This window comes from Arvicola amphibius, chromosome 1, assembly GCF_903992535.2.
Source record: "Arvicola amphibius chromosome 1, mArvAmp1.2, whole genome shotgun sequence".
Lineage (NCBI taxonomy): Eukaryota > Metazoa > Chordata > Mammalia > Rodentia > Cricetidae > Arvicola > Arvicola amphibius.
The window spans coordinates 90,311,576-90,331,164 of NC_052047.1; the positions used below are offsets into that span (position 1 = coordinate 90,311,576).

The following is a 19,589-nucleotide window of genomic DNA, read 5'->3' on the forward strand; positions in this document are numbered from 1 at the left end:
CCGTTCAATATCCCAGAAAAAAAAAAAAAAAAAAAACAGAAACGCAACTTTCCACTCACCAGCGACAGATAATGAGGTTCCAAAGTAAACATTGCCGATTACTGTCGTTACACTTTGTTGCACTAAACGAGTTCAATTTAATCAAAAACTTCTAGAAAGCACTAATTTAATTAAAGTATGAACTTCTAACCAACAACTTTACTTAGCTCATAAATGACCAAAATTTCAATGTAAATGAGTCCCTTCCCTTTACCCACCGGCGCGGGGTGTGAAGGGCAGTGTGAGTGTTGGTCCCTCCCTCACGTTAAATTACTTCACAACCTTACTGACATTCGCATCCTTTAGTGCACCACTCAGAAGTCTGGGGAGAATGATGGCCATCATGCTACGTCACCACAGTCTACATGATGAATGGCTGTTTACAACATGATTTCTATCACTTAAAAGAGAACATGTAATTGCAACTTTAAATTTCAAATAAAAGGCTACAATTCAAATGGCACTGGCTAGCTATGCACTTCTGGAAGTCACCCACCTGGGGCAGCATGCGATTTTCTTCTTCCAGCTGTCTGACTCTGGCCTCCAGCTGCCTAACATAGGACAAGGTGGATTCTAAAATTAAAAAGAAAGAACTCACATTATACACAAGGTCTTGTTTGCTGTACTGTTAAGGATATCTTTGGTCGATTATTAAATTGGACCAATTGACTACTTCGTCTGTTCTTTAGAAAAGAAAGAAAATTCTTTCCAGGAAAAACATACACACTACACAGTTTTGAGGATTGTACAATGTCCGTCAGTATTCAAGAAAATAGTAAATGAGGAGGCTGCGCTTTTTCACACCAGTTGAGCCTCAGAACTTCCGGAGTCTCTCTTCACATATTTGTATTTGTCCCATACACAAGATGTTTCTGTGATATGATCTGTAACCAAAATCAACTACTAGATTTCATTAACCTTTTTAACTAGAGTGAGTGTCAAACACAAAGACCTTTTCAATTTCCCAAAAGACATTAGAATTTTTAGGAGAAACATTTATTCTTCTTATTATTAGTTGTGACTTAAAGAATATCCATATAAGCACTAAATATTTACACCAGGATTTTAGCTGGGTCCAAGGACCATGATGTGTTTATTTGTTGTTCGTGTCTTTCTTTGTCTGCTTTACATCTTTCTTCTTCAATCTTTAAGCAAACTAAAGGCAACAGAATTGCAATTGATACTTATTTTAAATTTTTCAAAGTTCAGATGCTGGACACTCCGAATGTTATGTTCCATTTCTGTTTGTACACAAAATCTGCATTTTAGAGCTTTTTGGCATGAGAGGGGTCACAGAAGAAAGAGAGTAGAGTTTTGCACTGGGAAGAGTGTGACTAGTGAGAATTCTTCACTAAAATGACAATATTCATATGTCTCATTTAGCAATGCATGTCAGACATTATTCAAGGACAGAACCATTTCAGGTGTAGTAAAAAGCACATGGCAGAACAATCCATCCAACTCATATCCCCATATGTAGTTAACAATAAAGCAGCAGATCACCCTCGGGTCTTCATGATCTGGGGTCTCAGAAACACACAAGAAAAGCAAATGATGGAACTGAATCGCATTAGTGGTATATGCTAAAAGCATCAGTCATTGGAACTTTAGCTACTTATGTGTTAATGCTGTGATCTGAAATTCAGCATGAAAAATTATTACTATTTTTACCTGGGAATTGTTTAAATGAAGTCATTTCCTTTTTGAGGACTTCAAAAGCAAGAAGCTGGCATTTTATATGAGAAGTATTATTTTTTAATTCACAAATAAAACAAGCTCACCTCATTTAAACATAGCAAGTCCATGTTCACAAAGATCTACAGAAAATCACCCTCAATATCATGAACATATTGACACACTGACCTCAAGACACTTTTCATATAAGCAGGAGGAAAGGGAGGAAACTGAAGACACTTGCTAGACATGTGCTCTCACCAAAGCTTAATGGAATGTTAAAGCTATGTTTTGTGGACTTTTCCAGAGATGGAAGGAGAGTACACTGCATAGTAAAGGCAAAAGTACAGACCTTGAGTCTGCAGTTCTCTGTAGAGCAAGATGCAGTGAGGAATTCCTGACTCACACAGTTCGGCAAACCCAGTTTTCTCCTCTAGAAAAACAGCCTCCTGCTAAGGACCTTTGAAATTAACAACTGATTCTACTTAAGCCATGAAAACTAGATTATTTTCTCCATTTTCACAATGTACAGTTCAGTCATTTTTTCCTTGTACTACACTATCTCTGAGGTCATGGAACTTAAAAGTATTTAGCCAGGTGGTGGTGGTGCATGCCTTTAATCCCAGCACTCGGGAGGCAGAGGCAAGCAGATCTTTGTGAGTTCGAGGCCAGCCTGGTCTACAAGAACTAGTTCCAGGACAGACTCCAAAGTTACAGAGAAGCCCTGTCTTGAAATCCCCCCCCCCAAAAAAAAAAAAAGACTGGAGAAGAGTTTGTGAAGAGGGTGAATTCTACTGAGACTGGAAAATGGTACTGGAAGGAATTTGTTTTAATCGAGCGATTATATCCAGTCACTTTATTCTATTTATCCTTTACTGTTGTTTAATTAGTTTGAAAATAATTTCTTTCATGCAATGTATTCTGATCATGGTCCCCAGTTCCCAACTTATCCAACTCCTTGCTTTCTTTTCCTTTCTTTTAAGAAAACAAACATAGCTCCTGTTTTCTTCAAATCTTGATTTCAACATTGAAAGTGTCATATGCATGCACACGCACACACGCGCGCGCACAAACACACATGCATATGTACGTATATATGTACATACGTATGTACGTATGTATGTATGTATGTATGTATAGACTCGGGTGTAAAGAGATGGGAAGTTCTTTTAACCAGATAAAATACACTTATTTTGTCATATTACAATGAAAGCAAAAAGACAGAGGTTGAGTTCATCTCTTCTATAAGAATTAACCTCATCTATAAGAATATAATCTCTTCTATAAGAAGATCACATGACAACTTTGTGTTAATCACTGAATAATCTATGTCATTAGACACTCCTTAAAGTACAAGTTCCCTTTTTGATTCCTAGCTGGTCCTGGCCCAAGAAGTCCTGTTAACTGTCCCAAGTGCTTACCTTCTCATACAATTCTCCTTGACAAACAATGGCTATCCTGTATGGGGAAAAAAGTCTCCTACAGACAAAAACAGGGACAGTATTTAATCTCATAAAAAACTGGAGTACTGAAGCTGTGTGTACACTCCATAAAGGAGGTGGATAGGTATATTTGCCTGGGTTCCATCACAGGAAGATCCTGGGTTTCTATATAAAGAGCCATTGAAAAGACTAACCAGTTCTCTAACTATGACATCAAATAAAAATTAATACGTTTCTTGTTAATCTTTTAAGATTCCAAGGTTTATTTATTTCTAAACCATAGGTCATCCAAGCTTGACTAGTAGTAATTAGCCAGTATGGGATATAAAATATATGAGTTAGTTTTAAAATTCCAAGCTTTATTTATTTCTAAACCTTACATCATCCAAACTTGACTAGTAGTAATTAGCCAGTATGGAATATAAAATATATGAGTTAGTTTTTAAAAATAAAATAATAGGATAAAGTATATGAAATCCCATGGCTTTAAAAGTCCCATCATAAGCTACATCTTGGTCTCAACCGACTGCAAATCATTTGTAGGGTAAGAAGGAAACAGCCCATTCATTATTAGAACCTACTCTCCATGTCTTCTATGACTCTTCACCCCATTGCCTCTTCCTTCGCTCCATTTTCAATGGTAACAACTATAAAATAAGCTGCTCTCTCAGTTCTCACAAGAAACATTAAAAACCTAAGAGAATTATTTGACAAACATGAGCCTTCTTTCTATCAGAAAGTAATCACCACAAAATGGCACTGCAATTGAAATTGCTTGTTACTTTATAGCAGTGAAGAAAAGCCTTGCAGGACTGAAATGTCCATGTGTCATTTCAGTTTTTACAGTGAGGCTCCAAAAGATCATAAGACAAATAAATTACTATGTGTGTGTGTCTGGTGTATGTGTGTGTTTGTGTGTGTGTGAGAGAGAGAGGGACAGAGAGAGAGAGAGAGAGAGAGAGAGAGAGAGAGAGAGAGAGAGAACATGCATGTGTATTATAAGTAAAGAAGGACCTATTGCTAAGAAATCTCCAACTAGCTGAGAAGAAAAAGGATCCAGATTCATGTGACAGTAAGAAATGAAATAAATACTAGAACACAGGAATAAAGCAACCCATGTTGACTTTATTCCGTAAAAAGAGAGGCTTGAACCTAAGGATGGATCAGCAGAACTATGACAGGGTCAAGGCCATGTGGAGCCACAGCAAGACAGGGAGACAAGAAAGGTGCTACGACCCTATTATAGACAGAAAAGGAAAGCAGTCATGTGACAGCACAGAGAGGGACCAACTGGTTCCCAGAAAAATGTTCATAGTCCCAGGTACAAAAAAACAGCCGCAACCACATAACACGTGGCAATTTGATTGTGGTTGTCCTGAAAGTGCTTATTTCTCATTTCATTCTGGGATATTTATGGTCAATGGGGCATTTGAAAAACTAGACAAAAATAAATAAAAAATGAGAAACGCAATTTAATACTCTAACACATACTCAAGATACTCAGTCAGAAGTAATTTCTTTCCAAGTACCTCACTTCTCCCAAACCTTCATGCAAAAGTTCATAGGACTTCTTCATCATAAAATAAGCATTCAAAATGTATGCAGATTGAGTTCATTGTCCCACACCTGTAATCACAGCTCTCCAGAGATTGCTGCAAATTCAAGGTCACCCTGAGCTACGCAACAAAGGCCAAGCCATCAGAGATGGCCCATTCTTAAGAACAAATACTTCCAGAATTAACTGAAAAACAGAAATAAATGTATGTCAGAATCATATGTGTGTGTGTTTGTTAAGTTTTTAAATTTTATGTGTATGAATGTGTATATCTGTGTACCTATTTATCTCTGCACCGTGTGTCTGCACGGCCTATGGAGGCAAGAAGAGGGCATCAGATCTTCTGGAACTGGAGTTAGAGATGATTGTGAGCTGCTTCTTGGGTTCTGGGAGTTGGACCTGGGTCTTCTGCAAGATTAGCCAATACTCTTCATCACAGAGGCAGCTCTCCACCCCTAAGTTGTATATTTTCTAAATGTTTCCAATGGTTAAATGGAACACAATACTGATTTTCTAATCCGTGTAGTCCTCTAGCTCCCAGAAGAGTTTTCAGAGGAGAGAATCACACTGCAGCACTTGGTCTTTAAAGGTTATTATGTAATACTCAAATACATTTTTTAATATCTCTGATTTATTATGAAGGTACCAGAACAACCCTCATCATGTACATATGCTTATCTTTTACAGAGGTATCTCAACACTGCTTCCCCCTTTTCACCTTGATAAAAATATCTCTGAAGGACCTAACTTGATGATAATCTGATGTTTCCAATGGACGTTACCCTTGACAAAATTCTAACGTTCCTGATACATACTCACCTATATATAAAGAACTATCATACTAAAAAAATTAAAAAATTAAAAAAGAACTATCATACTGTCCTCTGCCTGCTTGAAAGCATGTTGACAAAAATACAAAACCATCTTTACCTCCCTGTTTCTGAAGGAAACGGTTGTTTCTCTCCTTAAGAAAATATATACCCAATGACACATGAATCACTCTGTTGTAGAGAGTTTATCACTGGAGTGACGACTAGGGTCTGCTCAACTTCTGAGAGGTTTGACTACATAAAGTACTGTCTCACCTTCAAAATGTTAGGGAAGAAAAGAGTCTGGTTGTGGGGCTCAAGCAGAGCCAGCACATTTGAAGGGTGAAAGGGGGGTGGAAGAAATCCGGAAGACTGTGCTGTCCAGCACTTTGCGCACTATTTCTCAGGCACAGAGACAGAAAGAGAGGAAGGAGAGAACTGCTCAAATGCTTATCCTCTCCAAACCTCAGGTTTAAATTCTGCTGTCACATGCTTGAAATTGAGAGGTTGTGCCATGGCCTTGAAGAGATGATGGGGCCCTGACAAAGAAATCCCTGTCGTGGATGGAATTGGTCCCCCTGTAAAAGGGAAGTTTGCCTGTGCAAACCATCTCGCTCTCTTGTCCTTTAGTCAGGGATGTAGCAGCAAGCAGTATCTCACCAGATATTGGCCCCTCCGCCTTGGCTTCTAGAACTGTGAACCAGTAAATTAGATCTACTCCTTATAAATCGGGCAGTCTTTGGTGCTCTGGTAGAGCAGCATTGACCAGAGTAATAAAGAGTCTCAGCAAGAGTCCAGTCCATAGACCACCTCCTCAGCAAAACCTGCCTGCTAAAGCAGTTCCTCTGAATTCCATGTTAATCCCACTAGTCACAGGCTTTTACATACTCCTAAAGAAATTACTTAAAAACTGACAAAACTCGTTTCTTCTTCTTCCTTGAGAAGCAAAGGTCAGCCTTCCATGGAGAATTTATATTAGCTACAGAAGTATAAGTGATTAAAATTTTCACTATATTTTAATGTTCTTATTTTAAAACATTCATGTAAAAATTAGCATTTTCAGATTTGTCTGGAGCGGTCATTCAGAAAATTCTATTGCCAGACAGTCTTTAGGGTAATAAACATCCCGCCCCATCCCCCCAAAAGGAAATTCAATCCCACTAAATAAATAGAAAGTAGAATTAGATTTGCCCATGTCCATCACATTCAAGCTAATTTCACTCTTCGGAGGCCTGCCAGCTGGACAGAGAGCTGAGGGAGATACTTTCTGTGGGAAGCAGTTGAGTCTCTCATTGGCCTAGAATTCCCTTAACTGTTAACTCTACGTCAGCCAGACATCCTCTCCGCATTCCATTGCCCAGTCAAATGTTCCCAATGCTTCCATTAGAAAAATGAAAAGTAGCTTTCAAGTAATTAGAATCTCTAGACATTAGAATAAACTTCTTTGAACATATGCAGAGAACACTGTAACAGGTGTTCAGAGATAACTCCATGGCAAATAATTTGTGAGGGGTGCCCGGATGGTACCTTTGACTTTGCAGCTCAATATTTCTACGTTTAGATTTGTCCCACTCCATATGTCCTTACTAGCTCTCTTCTCAAGTGCCCAACAGTTATACACTGGATGCCTCGTGATTCCTCTATGTACTTATTCACAGTGCTACTTTCAATATTTGACCAAGTCTTTCCCATTCCCACAGGCACTGGTAGTTCTGCTTTGAGTGGGGGCTACCACACCAGTACAGTATGGCTTGCTTTAACATTAACAGATATGTTAGATATCTTCATCTATATATTATATAGATGCTATATGTTAAATGCTCTAGGTAAGAAACATAACTAAGATCTGGGTGCTTATGAAATAAACATTCCGATGGAAGACAGACAGTAAAGTCTAAGCAGATGAGGCAGTTTATAAAGGTGAAATATGCACAAAACCCCAACAACAACAAAAACCCTAACAAGGCAAAGATCTTGTGGCAGAAGGGAAGGTAATGTGCATAGCCTGGTTTGGTCATGAAGCAGGAAGCAAAAGCAGATTGAAGCAGGGTTGTTTATCCTGTCACCTTCCCACAGCACTCAAGTTTTAAAACCTTGTGTAAACCACTTAAACTATTTTCCTTATGATAAAAATTTATGCATGGCTTCTCTCTCACATGCTCCGTTTCTTAGCCATGGGAACTCTTGTTTCTACCATCAGAACATGCTTTTGAGACTCTCCTCACAGGCTTCCCTCATTCCATTCTTGAACCTCCTACTCAGATGGACATTCACTCTTAATTTATTGGAACCCAGAGGTTTTCTGAAGTGTTCCATCTAATCACATCCTTCTTTTTTTTATTTTTTTTTCACACTTTTCTCTCCCCATCCCCCCATCCCCCATCCCACCCCACCCCCAAGTTCCCATTTTTTGTCCGGCAATCTTGTCTACTTCCAATATCCAGGAGGATAACTATATGTTTTTCTTTGGATTCACCTTCTTATTTAGCTTCTCTAGGATTTTTTACGAATTATAGGCTCAATGTCCTTTATTTATGGCTAGAAACCAATTATGAGTGAGTATATCCCATGTTCATCTGTTCAACTATGTTCATAGCAGCATTATTTGTAATAGCCAGAACCTGGAAACAACCTAGATGCCCTTCAGTGGAAGAATGGATGAAGAAAGTGTGGAATATATACATATTAGAGTACTACTCGGCAGTAAAAAAACAATGACATCTTGAATTTTGCATGCAAATGGATGGAAATAGAAAACACCATCCTGAGTGAGGTAACCCAGGCCCAAAAAGATGAACATGGGATGTACTCACTCACATCCTTCTTTATTTCCTATTTTGATCCACCGAAAAGCCAAAGTCCTCTTAACATCTACTGGGATCTCACGTGATCTGACCAGCTGTTACTTCTGTTTCCTGCCATCACTTGCTCTACCTTGGACATGAGAGGACCTTCCTTTCCCTAAACACCATAGTTATTCTCCTGCCTCAGAGACCTTGCCTTAGTCATCTGTACTTTTCAAGTATCCCCTTTCTTGCACAAATGAATGGCTGACCTTCCCTTCTTCAAGTCTTTGCTCCTAATCCAGCTTTCAAGTGAGATTCCATCATCTCCATTTAAATGTGCAAACTACCATCATCTCGATCCTACAGTCCTAAAACAATCTATACTCCTAACCTATAGTCCTAACCTATATCCTAACACTATACTCCTAACCTATAGTCTTACCTCTTTTTTATGTCTATTTGTCAAAATCCTACATCACTTCCTATCATTTGGCTTGTTCATAGACTTATTTCATAAGGTCTATCTCTCACACTAAAATGCAACCTCTATGTGGGAGAATATTTTCTGTTGTGCTGAGTGTCACAGTATAAATTTTTAGAATATTGACTGGGACAATAAAAATCTATAGAACAAACAAAACCACACGCACCCGGGAAATAATTTACTAATGCAGTTTCAATCATTTAATCATGTAATGCAAGACAGGAATTGTATTAAAATGAACTCCAATATCAGTTCTTTTGTATTGCTTTAAAAATCGCTCTATAGAAATGTGAAGTCATAATTATTAAAACACAAAATACTACTAAGGAAAAAAATCAACAACACGATGATCATAACTACCACAGTCATTTCTATAATAATCTTGAGTATCAATGGACTCAATCCTCCAGTCAAATGATACAAATTAGCTGAATCTGTAAATAAACAAAACCCATCTGTCTGCTGCCTACAAGAAACACACCTCGGTTTACTGTAAGGTACCACTGTAGAGTAAAAGCATGGACAAAAGTACTTCAATCCATGGGAAAACAATATTAAACTTTTGATGAAAATTTGACACATTTTCTCAAAAGATCCAGCCATTTGTGAATAATTTTAATAAGAAATTTAGACATGTCTTCTTATTGGGTTGAGAAAGTAAGTTTGTGTGTGTGTGTGTAAAAATTTATTATTAAATAATTATGTCCCCACAAGATTTTGTATATTGGAAGTTACCCCCATCATAATGATTTTAAGAGACGGGAGCTTGTGAGAGGCAACTAGATCGTGAGAAGTAGAATGATAATTATTGCAAATAAGGCTGGAAGGAGCCCCTGCCTCTCCACAGCGGTGTGCCATTGCTGGAAAGGAGACAGTTACCAAACCCTGAGTCTGCTGGTACATCTGAGACTGTTTAGAAGTTAGGGTATTTCACCAAAGTATCTAGAAAAAATAAATAAATAAAACGAAGATTGAACAAGAGATGTGACATGAGGACAAAGAATTAATAGCAGAAAAGCACAATATGTAGACAGCTTCAGCCTCTGAAATCTCAGAACACAATACGAGTGCCCTTCCACTGGAAAATGTGCTTCATTCACAAAATCTTTTGGTTACTAACGAGCACTAGGAGACATTTAATGCCATCTGGACATTCTCCCACTGCTGCCCCGGCCATGGATCTACTCTGATAGGAGGAACAAACCCAGGGGTCAGATCCTACATAGGGCAAGGGTTTAGCTAGGTACTGACTGAGGGGGTGTGAGCAATCAGAGATCATCCTGAGCAGGGTTGTAGGAAGAGATTCTTATCATACAGAGTGGGTGTCTTTGATACCAGAAAAATCCATCACATCAAATGGAAAGAACAGCAGAGTCAGGTACTGTCTTATTTATTTGTTTGGAACAATGCTGTAGATCCTGAATTGTTTATCTAAAATGGTTTGACAGAAAAATCAGGCATCCTATTCTGTAGTGCAGTGAGAGCTGCCTTGTAGAATATTTGCTGGTTTTTCACATTATTTTCTATATAAAAATAAATAGCTAAATGGATATCTGAAATAATTTGTTTAAATCATTTTAAAAATCAGAAAGAAAACAGTCTATATTCTAATTTTTATGCCAGAAAATAATCATCAGAAATATGCTCATCCCTCTTATCCCAAATTTCTGATTAGAATAAAATGGTGTTTATTGCATATTTGCCCTCATCCATATGGGATCCTACTCCTTGATGCAGATTGGATGTGTCCCTCAAGCCTCATGTGTTGGAAAGAAAATACCCCAAATCACATGCTAATGGTAGTTGAGAGGTGGGACCTTTGTGGGATGATTGGGTAGGGTTTACCAGGAGTGACAGGTTATTCATGAAGTGGCTTTACTGTTACAGGGCATTTTTGTCTGGCATGTGTGCCCCATTTCTCTGTGCCACACCCATCATCTACCCAGAAACTGAGCAGTTGTCAGCACTGAGCTCTGGGATTGTCCTTTCTTCAGAACTTTTCCTTTATGGAATAGCTAGTTTCAGATAATCTATTATGGCAACAGAAAAGGACTAAAACCCTGGGAGTTGGAAACTCATTGTTACAGCTTCTATTTCTGTATCTTTATATGTGGACTGCAGGCTCTGTTTGGCAAGGTCTCACCTTATAGTTCTTTCCTGGACTTTCCTATGACGATCACAATGTTTTTTGAACGATGGTGTTCAATAGCTTATTGTTGAATTTGCTCTGTTCTAAAATGCCCTAGGACCTTACAAAATTTTTTTGTGTTCCCTGGACTATCTGAAGCAGTTAACTGGAAATGTAGCCCAAGTTCCCCAAACGAAACACACTAGTAAGCGCTCTCCCTGAGTCTGGCTTGCTCTGCTCGGATGCTGCTGTCACTTCTGCTGTACCCTTTGAAAACATCAAACCCACAAAGAAGAGGCAGGTAAGTAGCAATCAATTGAGCTAAAGAATGGGGAATATACAGAAAATATTTCAAATTCCGAAGAGCTACTTGACATCAGCACCACCCTAACAGGTTTTCAGGGCTGAGATGTGTCACGCTTCTCACAGTCTGTTGCTGCTGTCATTGTTACTTTCCAGAGACAATAACAGCCTTGCCTAATGCAAGACGATAAAAACAGTTGTCTTCTTAACGCATGTAATAATTTTCTTTAACGTATGTGGCTTCCTTGTAAATGCATCTCCACCGTGTTGTCAATGAATGCACAAGGAAGAAAATCTGTAAAAAAAATTCTAAAAGGAAATAACCCTATAAAGTGTTATTTTCTCTGAGAGCAATGAATATGCTTTATATATATTTAGATATGTTATAAGCCTACAGTTGCTTTTTTATTGCTATTATACCTTTCAGAAAAATAAAAACATCAAATTATATAGCAAAGAGTCATTAACTTGAACTTCATCTACTGGGAATTCATAAAGATTTTGCAGAATTCAGTCTATGTACATTCTTTGTTCTAGCTGTGAAACAGTAGCAAAACATGCTCATTTCTGCAACTTTTTACGTGGTTAAAATGATCACTAGAAATTAATTTGCTTAAGGGGAAAACTATATACATTGAAATATATTTTTATCTACGTTAGGATATTTATTAAGTGTTTTTCAATTATTGTGACTCAGTCTACTTATTGAGGATTCTCTATGCTCTAGGCCCTCTATCACATACTAGACACACTTCATAGACTCCACTTTTCTTTTGTTCTTCAAAGAATATTGTAGTAAGGAGAATAGACACAAATACACATTATATATATATATATATATCACATACACATATATATACATATATATATGTGTGTGTGTGTATATATATATACATACATACATATATATATATACACCATCCTTTAGTTTACATTGAAATCATCAGACAAGACCTGGGTATCAAAATTCACATATAAATACAAACACATTAAAATGAAATCTCCAAGAAACAAGGATAGAATTTTAATGTTTCCACGACAGGAATGAGCTGGAGGCATTCAAAAAACAGGGAGAAAATTAGGGTAGAAGAAGCAGGGTAGCTGAAAGACTTGAGCACAGAACAACAGAAAAGTGATGGACCTGCCTCTTAGAAAGGGAAATAAAACACCTAAAGAATTTGGGTTTATACTGTTTGTAACTGAGAACCATTGGAGAAAGGAAGAAATGAGGCTCAAAGCCATGCTTTATTCAGACCTTAAAATGATTGTTCTGACTTGTGTAGATGATGGGGAGAAGAGATAAAAGAATGGTTATTGGTGGTCACTGAATAATACTCTGTAGCAGATGGGCTGAGAGAAGAGAAAGGGCTGCAAAAGAGTTCACATCAATGATGCAGAAAAACAGATTTAGTGTTTCTCTAGGAAGTAATTCAACAAAGCACATAAGTGAGGGACTAAGGAAAAGTGATGATACATGCCATATTTTGGTAAAAAATGATTAAGGGGCAGCAATGATGAGTGTGTGATAGCCTGGAGGAAGAGCGGGACTGGAATCTGAAACTAAGGGGTCTGTTTTGTTCCTCTCCAGCTTAGAAAATGGGCAACTAAGTCAAGATATTGAACAGGCAGTCCAAGTTTTGCACTCAAAGAAGAGAGAGGAGTTCTCTATTAAATGTGGAGGCCAATAGCAAACAGCTGTGCTGGAGAATGGGAGCAGAAATAGAACTATAGTGAGCAGAGTCACATGGCAACAGCTATCGCTGTTACCCTTGGTCACATCTGAGAGGCTGAAGTGAATTGCCTATTACTGAAGACTCCACACACTTCAAAGGACTCAGATGCTCTAGTTTTCATAGTACCAGAGAGAACCTCATAAGCTGCCAAGGGAGGGAAGCCATCAATACACTGCCATGATGCCCATAACCAGCATGGCAAGATATCCCTACAGATATACATATACATATACATATATATATATATATGTAATATATATGTATATATATTCAATATATGTAGTTATAGATAGCTATAGATGGATGATAGATATACAGCAACAGATTTAAAATAAAGATACATATCAATAATAATAAAAAAGAGACTCTCAATTTGAGAGGGAGCAGAGAAGGGGTGAAGGAAAGAAAGGGAAGGAAAAAAGTGATATAATTATACTTTAATTTTTGAAAATAAAATAAAAATTTTAAAATTGGGTAAATTCCCAAGAGTGGGATTGCTGGGTCCTGGGGTAGGTTGATCCCAAATTTCCTGAGAAACCTCCACACTGCTTTCCAAAGCGGTTGCACAAGTTTGCATTCCCACCAGCAATGGATGAGTGTACCCCTTACTCCACATCCTCTCCAGCAAAGGCTATCATTGGTGTTTTTGATTTTAGCCATTCTGACAGGTGTAAGATGGTATCTCAATGATCCTATTGCCATACTCATGAATATCTTGCATATCACCATAGAACCTTCACCTGGCATTGGATGGAGAAAATGACAGAGCCCCACATAGGAGCACCGGACTGAGATCCCAAGGTCCCGATGAGGAGCAAAAGGAGGGAGATCATGAGCAAGAAAGTCAGGACCGTGAGGAGTGCGTTTACCCATTGAGACGGTGGGACAGATCTAATGGGAGACCACCAAGTCCAGTTGGAATGGGACTGATGGAACAGGGGACCAAACCAGACTCTCTGAATGTGGCTGACGGTGGAGGAGGACTGAGAAACCAAGGACAACGGCAATGGGCTTGGACTCTTCAGCATGGACGGGCTCACTGTGAGCCTTGTCAGCTTGGTTGCTCACCTTCCTGGACTTAGGGGGAGTTGGGAGGACCATGGACTTAACATAGTGAAGGGAACCCTGATGGCTCTTTGACCTGGAGAGGGAGGGAGTGGGGGTATGTGTGGAAGGGAGGGGAGGGAAGGGGGAGGAGGAGGGGAGGAGATGGAAATCTTTAATAAAAAAAATGAGAAAAAAAATTTAAAATTGTCACAATTAAATTGAGCATTGATTTGATTGTTGGCATTTTTTAACCTAACTTAAAATTTCAGAAATTTTTTTGACTGAATTCATATGACATGCAAACAAAAGGAAAAGCTATGTGGAGGAGGAAGGAGGTGAACAGATGTGGGGGCAGAGGAGGAGTGGAGTGAGAACAGAGTCTAACAACATACATAATGCCAAAAGGAAGGCCACTTTGTTACTAACTGTAAAAAGCAATACAGAGAAAAAAATTTTACATGTATGGAATATTAAGATTTCAGGTTTTATACTACTGTTAATGAATCTAAAACTTCCTGTTAAGTATAAGCTAACCTAATATATACACTCTAGTCAATGTACCCTTTGATTGCAGAGATAATTGAAAGCTTCCTGAGGTCTGGTCAGGAAGATTTCTACTGGCTAACGGTTCATTTGGGCTTCTCTAGTCTTGCAAGGATTCTACTATTTTTGTCTTCACTAAACAGTTACTAAGCAACAGCAGAACAGTCAATTTCATCACACAAAAACAAATGAGGCAACACTATAGCTGCTAAGTTCTATTTGATTTCCCATGTCAATCACTAAAGAAAGCATAGACAAGACTGACTATATTTAAATACATGGCTAACCATGATGTAGGTGTGATCTTCATCTTAGGTGGAAGATAGAACAATTAGAAATGTTAAGAAAGTCACAAAACTAATAGGCTATATATAATTCTTGAACACAATCTGAGGCCTGAAACCACCTAAACCTACCCTAGTGCATGACACTCCTCACTGCCAGAACCCCAGAAGGGCAACCCCAAAGACCTCCATAAAGCACTTCCCACAGACTGCGAGAAGTACTGTATAGACAGCTAGATTTAAACTCTCTTCCCTTTCCTAGTCCCAAATACAACCTGTCACTCCAATTGATACAGCTGATGAAGAAAAAACTCAGTTTCCATTTGTAAGTTACTCATCTTTTTGACGATTACTTTTGGGTAAACACAAGTCAGACAAAGTGAAGAACAAGCAAGCCATCCCAGTCAAATGCTTAAAACTGCTAAGTGTTAGTAGGTTGACTAACACAGTTGCTAATCTGTGTAAAAGTCCTGGAAATTTCCCCAAGCTTCATACAGCTCTAGTCTACAGGCTAAGGAGGAAATGATGGACAGACAATTGGGAGAGTCTACTGATCCATTTAATTTCAAAGGAACTGCTTTCTTTTTTACTTGATTTATTTATTCCTCTCTCACATTTTATATATAAACCACAGTTTTCCCTCCCTTCCCTACCTCCAGTCTCCCCCTCCCCCCATTCACTCCTCTTCTGTTTCCCTTCAGAAAAGTGCAGTCCTCCTAGGGATATCAACCAAACATGGCATATCAAGTTCATACTCTCATATCAAGACTGGACAAGACTACTGAGTAGGAAGAAAGGGGTCCCACATGCAGGTAAAATATTCAGAGACACCCCCACTCCCACTGCTAGGAGTCCCACAGAAACACCAAGCTACACAACCAAAACATATTTAGAGGATATAGATCAGACCTGGAGAGGAACCCTGACTCTCGCTCCTAGATGTACCTCAACCAAAGAATGGATAATTAAAATATGGTATATTTACACAATGGAGTATTACTCTTACTCAGCTGTTAAAAAAAATGACATTTGTAGGCAAATGAATGGAATTACAAAAAAGTCATCCTGAGTAAGGTAACCCAGACCCATGGTATACACTCACTTAAAACTGGATATTAGCTGTAAAGTAAAGGATAATCATGCTACAATCTAGAGACACAGAGAGACTAAGTAACAAGGAGGGCTCAAGGAGGAATGAAATGATCTCACTGGGAAAGGTAAAAAGAACAGATTTTGAGGGTAGACTAGGGGAAGGTGGGGATGGGAACAGGAAGGATCATTTGGTGAGAAAGGATGGAGAGAGAGAGAGAGAGAGAGAGAGAGAGAGAGAGAGAGGGAGGGAGGGAGGGAGGGAGGGAGGGAGGGAGGGAGGGAGGGAGGGAGGGAGTAGTACTGGGAAAGATGACTTATGACCAGAACTGGGGGCATTTCAGGGATGAGGTAGACACCCAGTATGATGGAAACTCCCTGGAAACTGCAACCATGGCTCTAGTGTAGACCCATAGTAATGGAGGATATGGAGCCTTAACTGGCCATCTTCTTCAACTAGGCAAGGCCTCCAGTTGGAGGGACTAGTACACCAGCCCAGCCACAAAACCTTCCACCTACTATTGTAGGATATGTGTACACTCTGAAGATGTGTTGCTTTGATTGGTGTAATAGAAAGCCAAATGGCCAATAGCAAGGCAGGAGAGACAAGTGGGACATCCAGGCAGAGAGAGAATACTTAGAAGAAGGCAGAGCTGCCAACCAGACAAAGAGGAAGCAGGATGTGCATTACCGAGTAAAGGTAATAAAGGTAACCAAGCCACTGAAAAGAGCATAGATTAAAAGGCATGGGTTGAATTAAGTTACAAGAACTAGTTAGGAATAAGTCTAAGCTAAGGCTGAGCTTTCATAAGTCTCCATGTCATTTTTTGTTGTTGTTGTGAGCTGGTGTCCCAGAGAAAAACCTGTCTACAATCTACAACTTGTCCTGCCTGCAAGATGTGCTGTGACATCAAACTTAGGGAAGTGGTCAGTCAAAGATTGGTCCAACTTGAGAGTCAGTCTATGAGAGGGAGCCCTGCCTGAGCCTGACACTGGCCAGGACCAGAGGCTGGATAGCTCAGAGGCCTAGGACAGAACCAAGGACTAGCAGGAGTTGCTTTCTTAACTGTCTTTCAGCAATCAAGAAAGACAGAGAAAATGGAATCACGAATTCCGTTAAAGTCCTGGCTACTAACCCTGTTGACACTGATCCTGAGAAATAGAAAAGGTCATCTGATGTGCATCACCAAGAGGAAGTAGTCATGGGTATGTGGGAGGAAGAAATCAGTTACCTCAGACGACGATTTTAAAAATAAAAATGCTCAGTTGCTAAAGTGCTTGCTGAGCAAGCAAGAAAGTACCAAAGTTCAGTGCCTAGCACCCATATTAAGAAAAGGAAAATCAGGTGCAGCAAAAAAGTGTGGTTGTAATGTTAGCCCTGGGGAGGTGGAGACAGGGGCATCCCGGGAGAGTTGTTGCCCAGTCTGTCTGTCTGAATCTGTACTCCAGGTTCACAGATTCACAGAGAGACCTCGACTCAAAAAATAACAGGGAGTGCGATGTCAATGACTGACCTTCATACATACCTTCTCTCTCTCTCTCTCCTCTCTCTCTCTCTCTCTCTCTCTCGCGCTCGCTCGCTCGCTCGCTCTGTATGTTTGTGTATGTGTGTGTGCATGCCTGTCTGTCTCACACACATACATGAGAGAGAGCCATAATTTTTTACAACAAAATTCTATGAACTCTCAAAGAATATATCAATGTTTACAGCATCTGGAAAACTAGAGTAAAACAGTATCAATTTTATAACTAAAATAACGATACTTTTAAAATAATGGTTTATTGCACTAGATACAATTCCATCAAAAGGATACTTTAAATTCATTTTGGCCAGACAATGGAATCTGTTATATTTTGTGCAGCTTTCACTATCTTTCAAATTGATTTTTAGATCACTCTGAAGGTACTGCATGCTGTATTACAAGATGGCTTTTTAAAATCAATAGCTATTTTTTTACCTCCATAAAAGACAAGTGTTGCTTTTCCTTTCAAAGCAGATGATGTTGAAAAACCTTTCCATTTTTACCTTAGTTACCTATTTTCAGGACATAACCATTGTGATAAAGAAAGACCTTAACTCATAAACAAAAAGAAATTTATAAATCTGAAGTTTAAAAAAAATACCATAAAAATTTCAAATAGGCTGTGACCTTCATGCCTGTGAGAAGACCCAAGTTAGATATCAGTCTTCAAGCCGAAGACGTAAATGACCAAACCAATGCACACAGGAAAACGCTTAATAGTTTACCATATTCCCAAAAGGCTCAAGACAACGGGAGCCAACATAAAGTACGAGCAATTGACTTATGAACTAGAAAATACTGGGAATAAAGTATCAGCCTGCACAGTGTAAGTGAAAGGTCCCACTTGAGGCTGCAATAGGATTAAAGAAAAAAGAAAAGTCTACGTGGTCCCATATGGTTTTAGTGATGCAGTCCAATTAAAAGTAATAATAATTAAATAACATTTATACACTTAGAAAAAAGTATCATTTCAATAAAAATAGCCTCATGCATGTTGGATAAAAGGATCCTGGCCAGAGGGGTATCTCTTGCCCCATTTCTTTAATTAATTATTCATGTCAACCTCTCCTGGCTCTTCTGGGAGTGCACAGACATAGGAGCACAGACATAGTGTACAAAGAATGGTGGGTCTGTTTTCCCCGAAAGAATAAGCAAAATTACACAAGATTTAAAGCAATGCAAGCAAAAGGAAGATCGGCTAATAGAATCAGCATGAACAATCCCTTCTCTCTTCTCCCAGAAGCTCCACTTTCTGCCAAAATCAACAGCTTAAGCCAATGGAGATGTGGCCTTGCAGAATGACTGAGGAAGGCTTCTTGAATCATTGCATTAGAGCAAGGAACAGCCCAAGATGAATTGTTTTTAATTTGCAGTCTGTCCTTAGAAAGTACCAAAAACATTAAGATAGAGTAAAACAGTTGTCCCAAGGTCTGTGTAAATTCACTCAAGACAAATGTTGGATACTTCCCACATTTACAAATGTATATATTTTTTCAAAAAAGACCATTATCATGAACTTATCTATAGATGGATTAATTTTCTTAGTCTACATAACAATTCCTTTGAAATTGATTGGCCTAGAAGCAGTCTATGTGGGGTGTCTGAGGAGTCAATCTATCATTAAGATAAATCATCCTCTCGTATCTGTTCACTGTGATCAAGCTAGGAGTGTATTTCCTAAAACACTCAGAGAAAAATTAACTACTTGGAAGCAGTACACATCATAATTTTAAAGCAAGAGCTCTTCGATTCTGGGCTAATAAGGTTTTGCCTTTGGTTTTGATGGTTAAAATAATAGTCTCTTTGTGATTATCATCTTGATGGCCCATTGGATAGATTTCTAGGGAAAAAATTTGAATTTACAAGCTCAGCTCTGCCCTTCACATAAACTTGGAAAAGTTTCAGCCACAATGAGGAATATAAAAAGGGGGACATTTGTTCAAGCCATGCTGAGATAACCATGTTGGTGAGACTTCATGAGTGTAGCTTAGTGAACAAGAGAGTAGGGATACATTAGAGAGTTGGAGGGATAACAGGAAAGAGGACATGATGTAATTATATTATAATCTCAATAATAATAACAGTAGTAGTAACAATAATAGACATTTATAATTTTCTGAAGTTCACAGTAGCAGTCCATTCATTAACCA

The 19,589-nt window shown here is 38.7% G+C and overlaps 1 protein-coding gene across 5 annotated transcripts in view; it reads right to left on the minus strand.

The window, feature by feature from the left end:
- The window catches only part of Ccdc85a (coiled-coil domain containing 85A), a 184,081-nt gene that overhangs the window by 38,463 nt on the left and 126,029 nt on the right, over nt 1–19,589 (minus strand). For all 5 annotated transcript variants that reach the window (XM_038311445.1, XM_038311436.1, XM_038311428.1 and 2 more), the window contains exon 3: nt 536–612. In XM_038311445.1, coding sequence (XP_038167373.1) covers nt 536–612 — 77 coding nt within the window. The remainder of the gene's footprint in view (nt 1–535; nt 613–19,589) is intronic.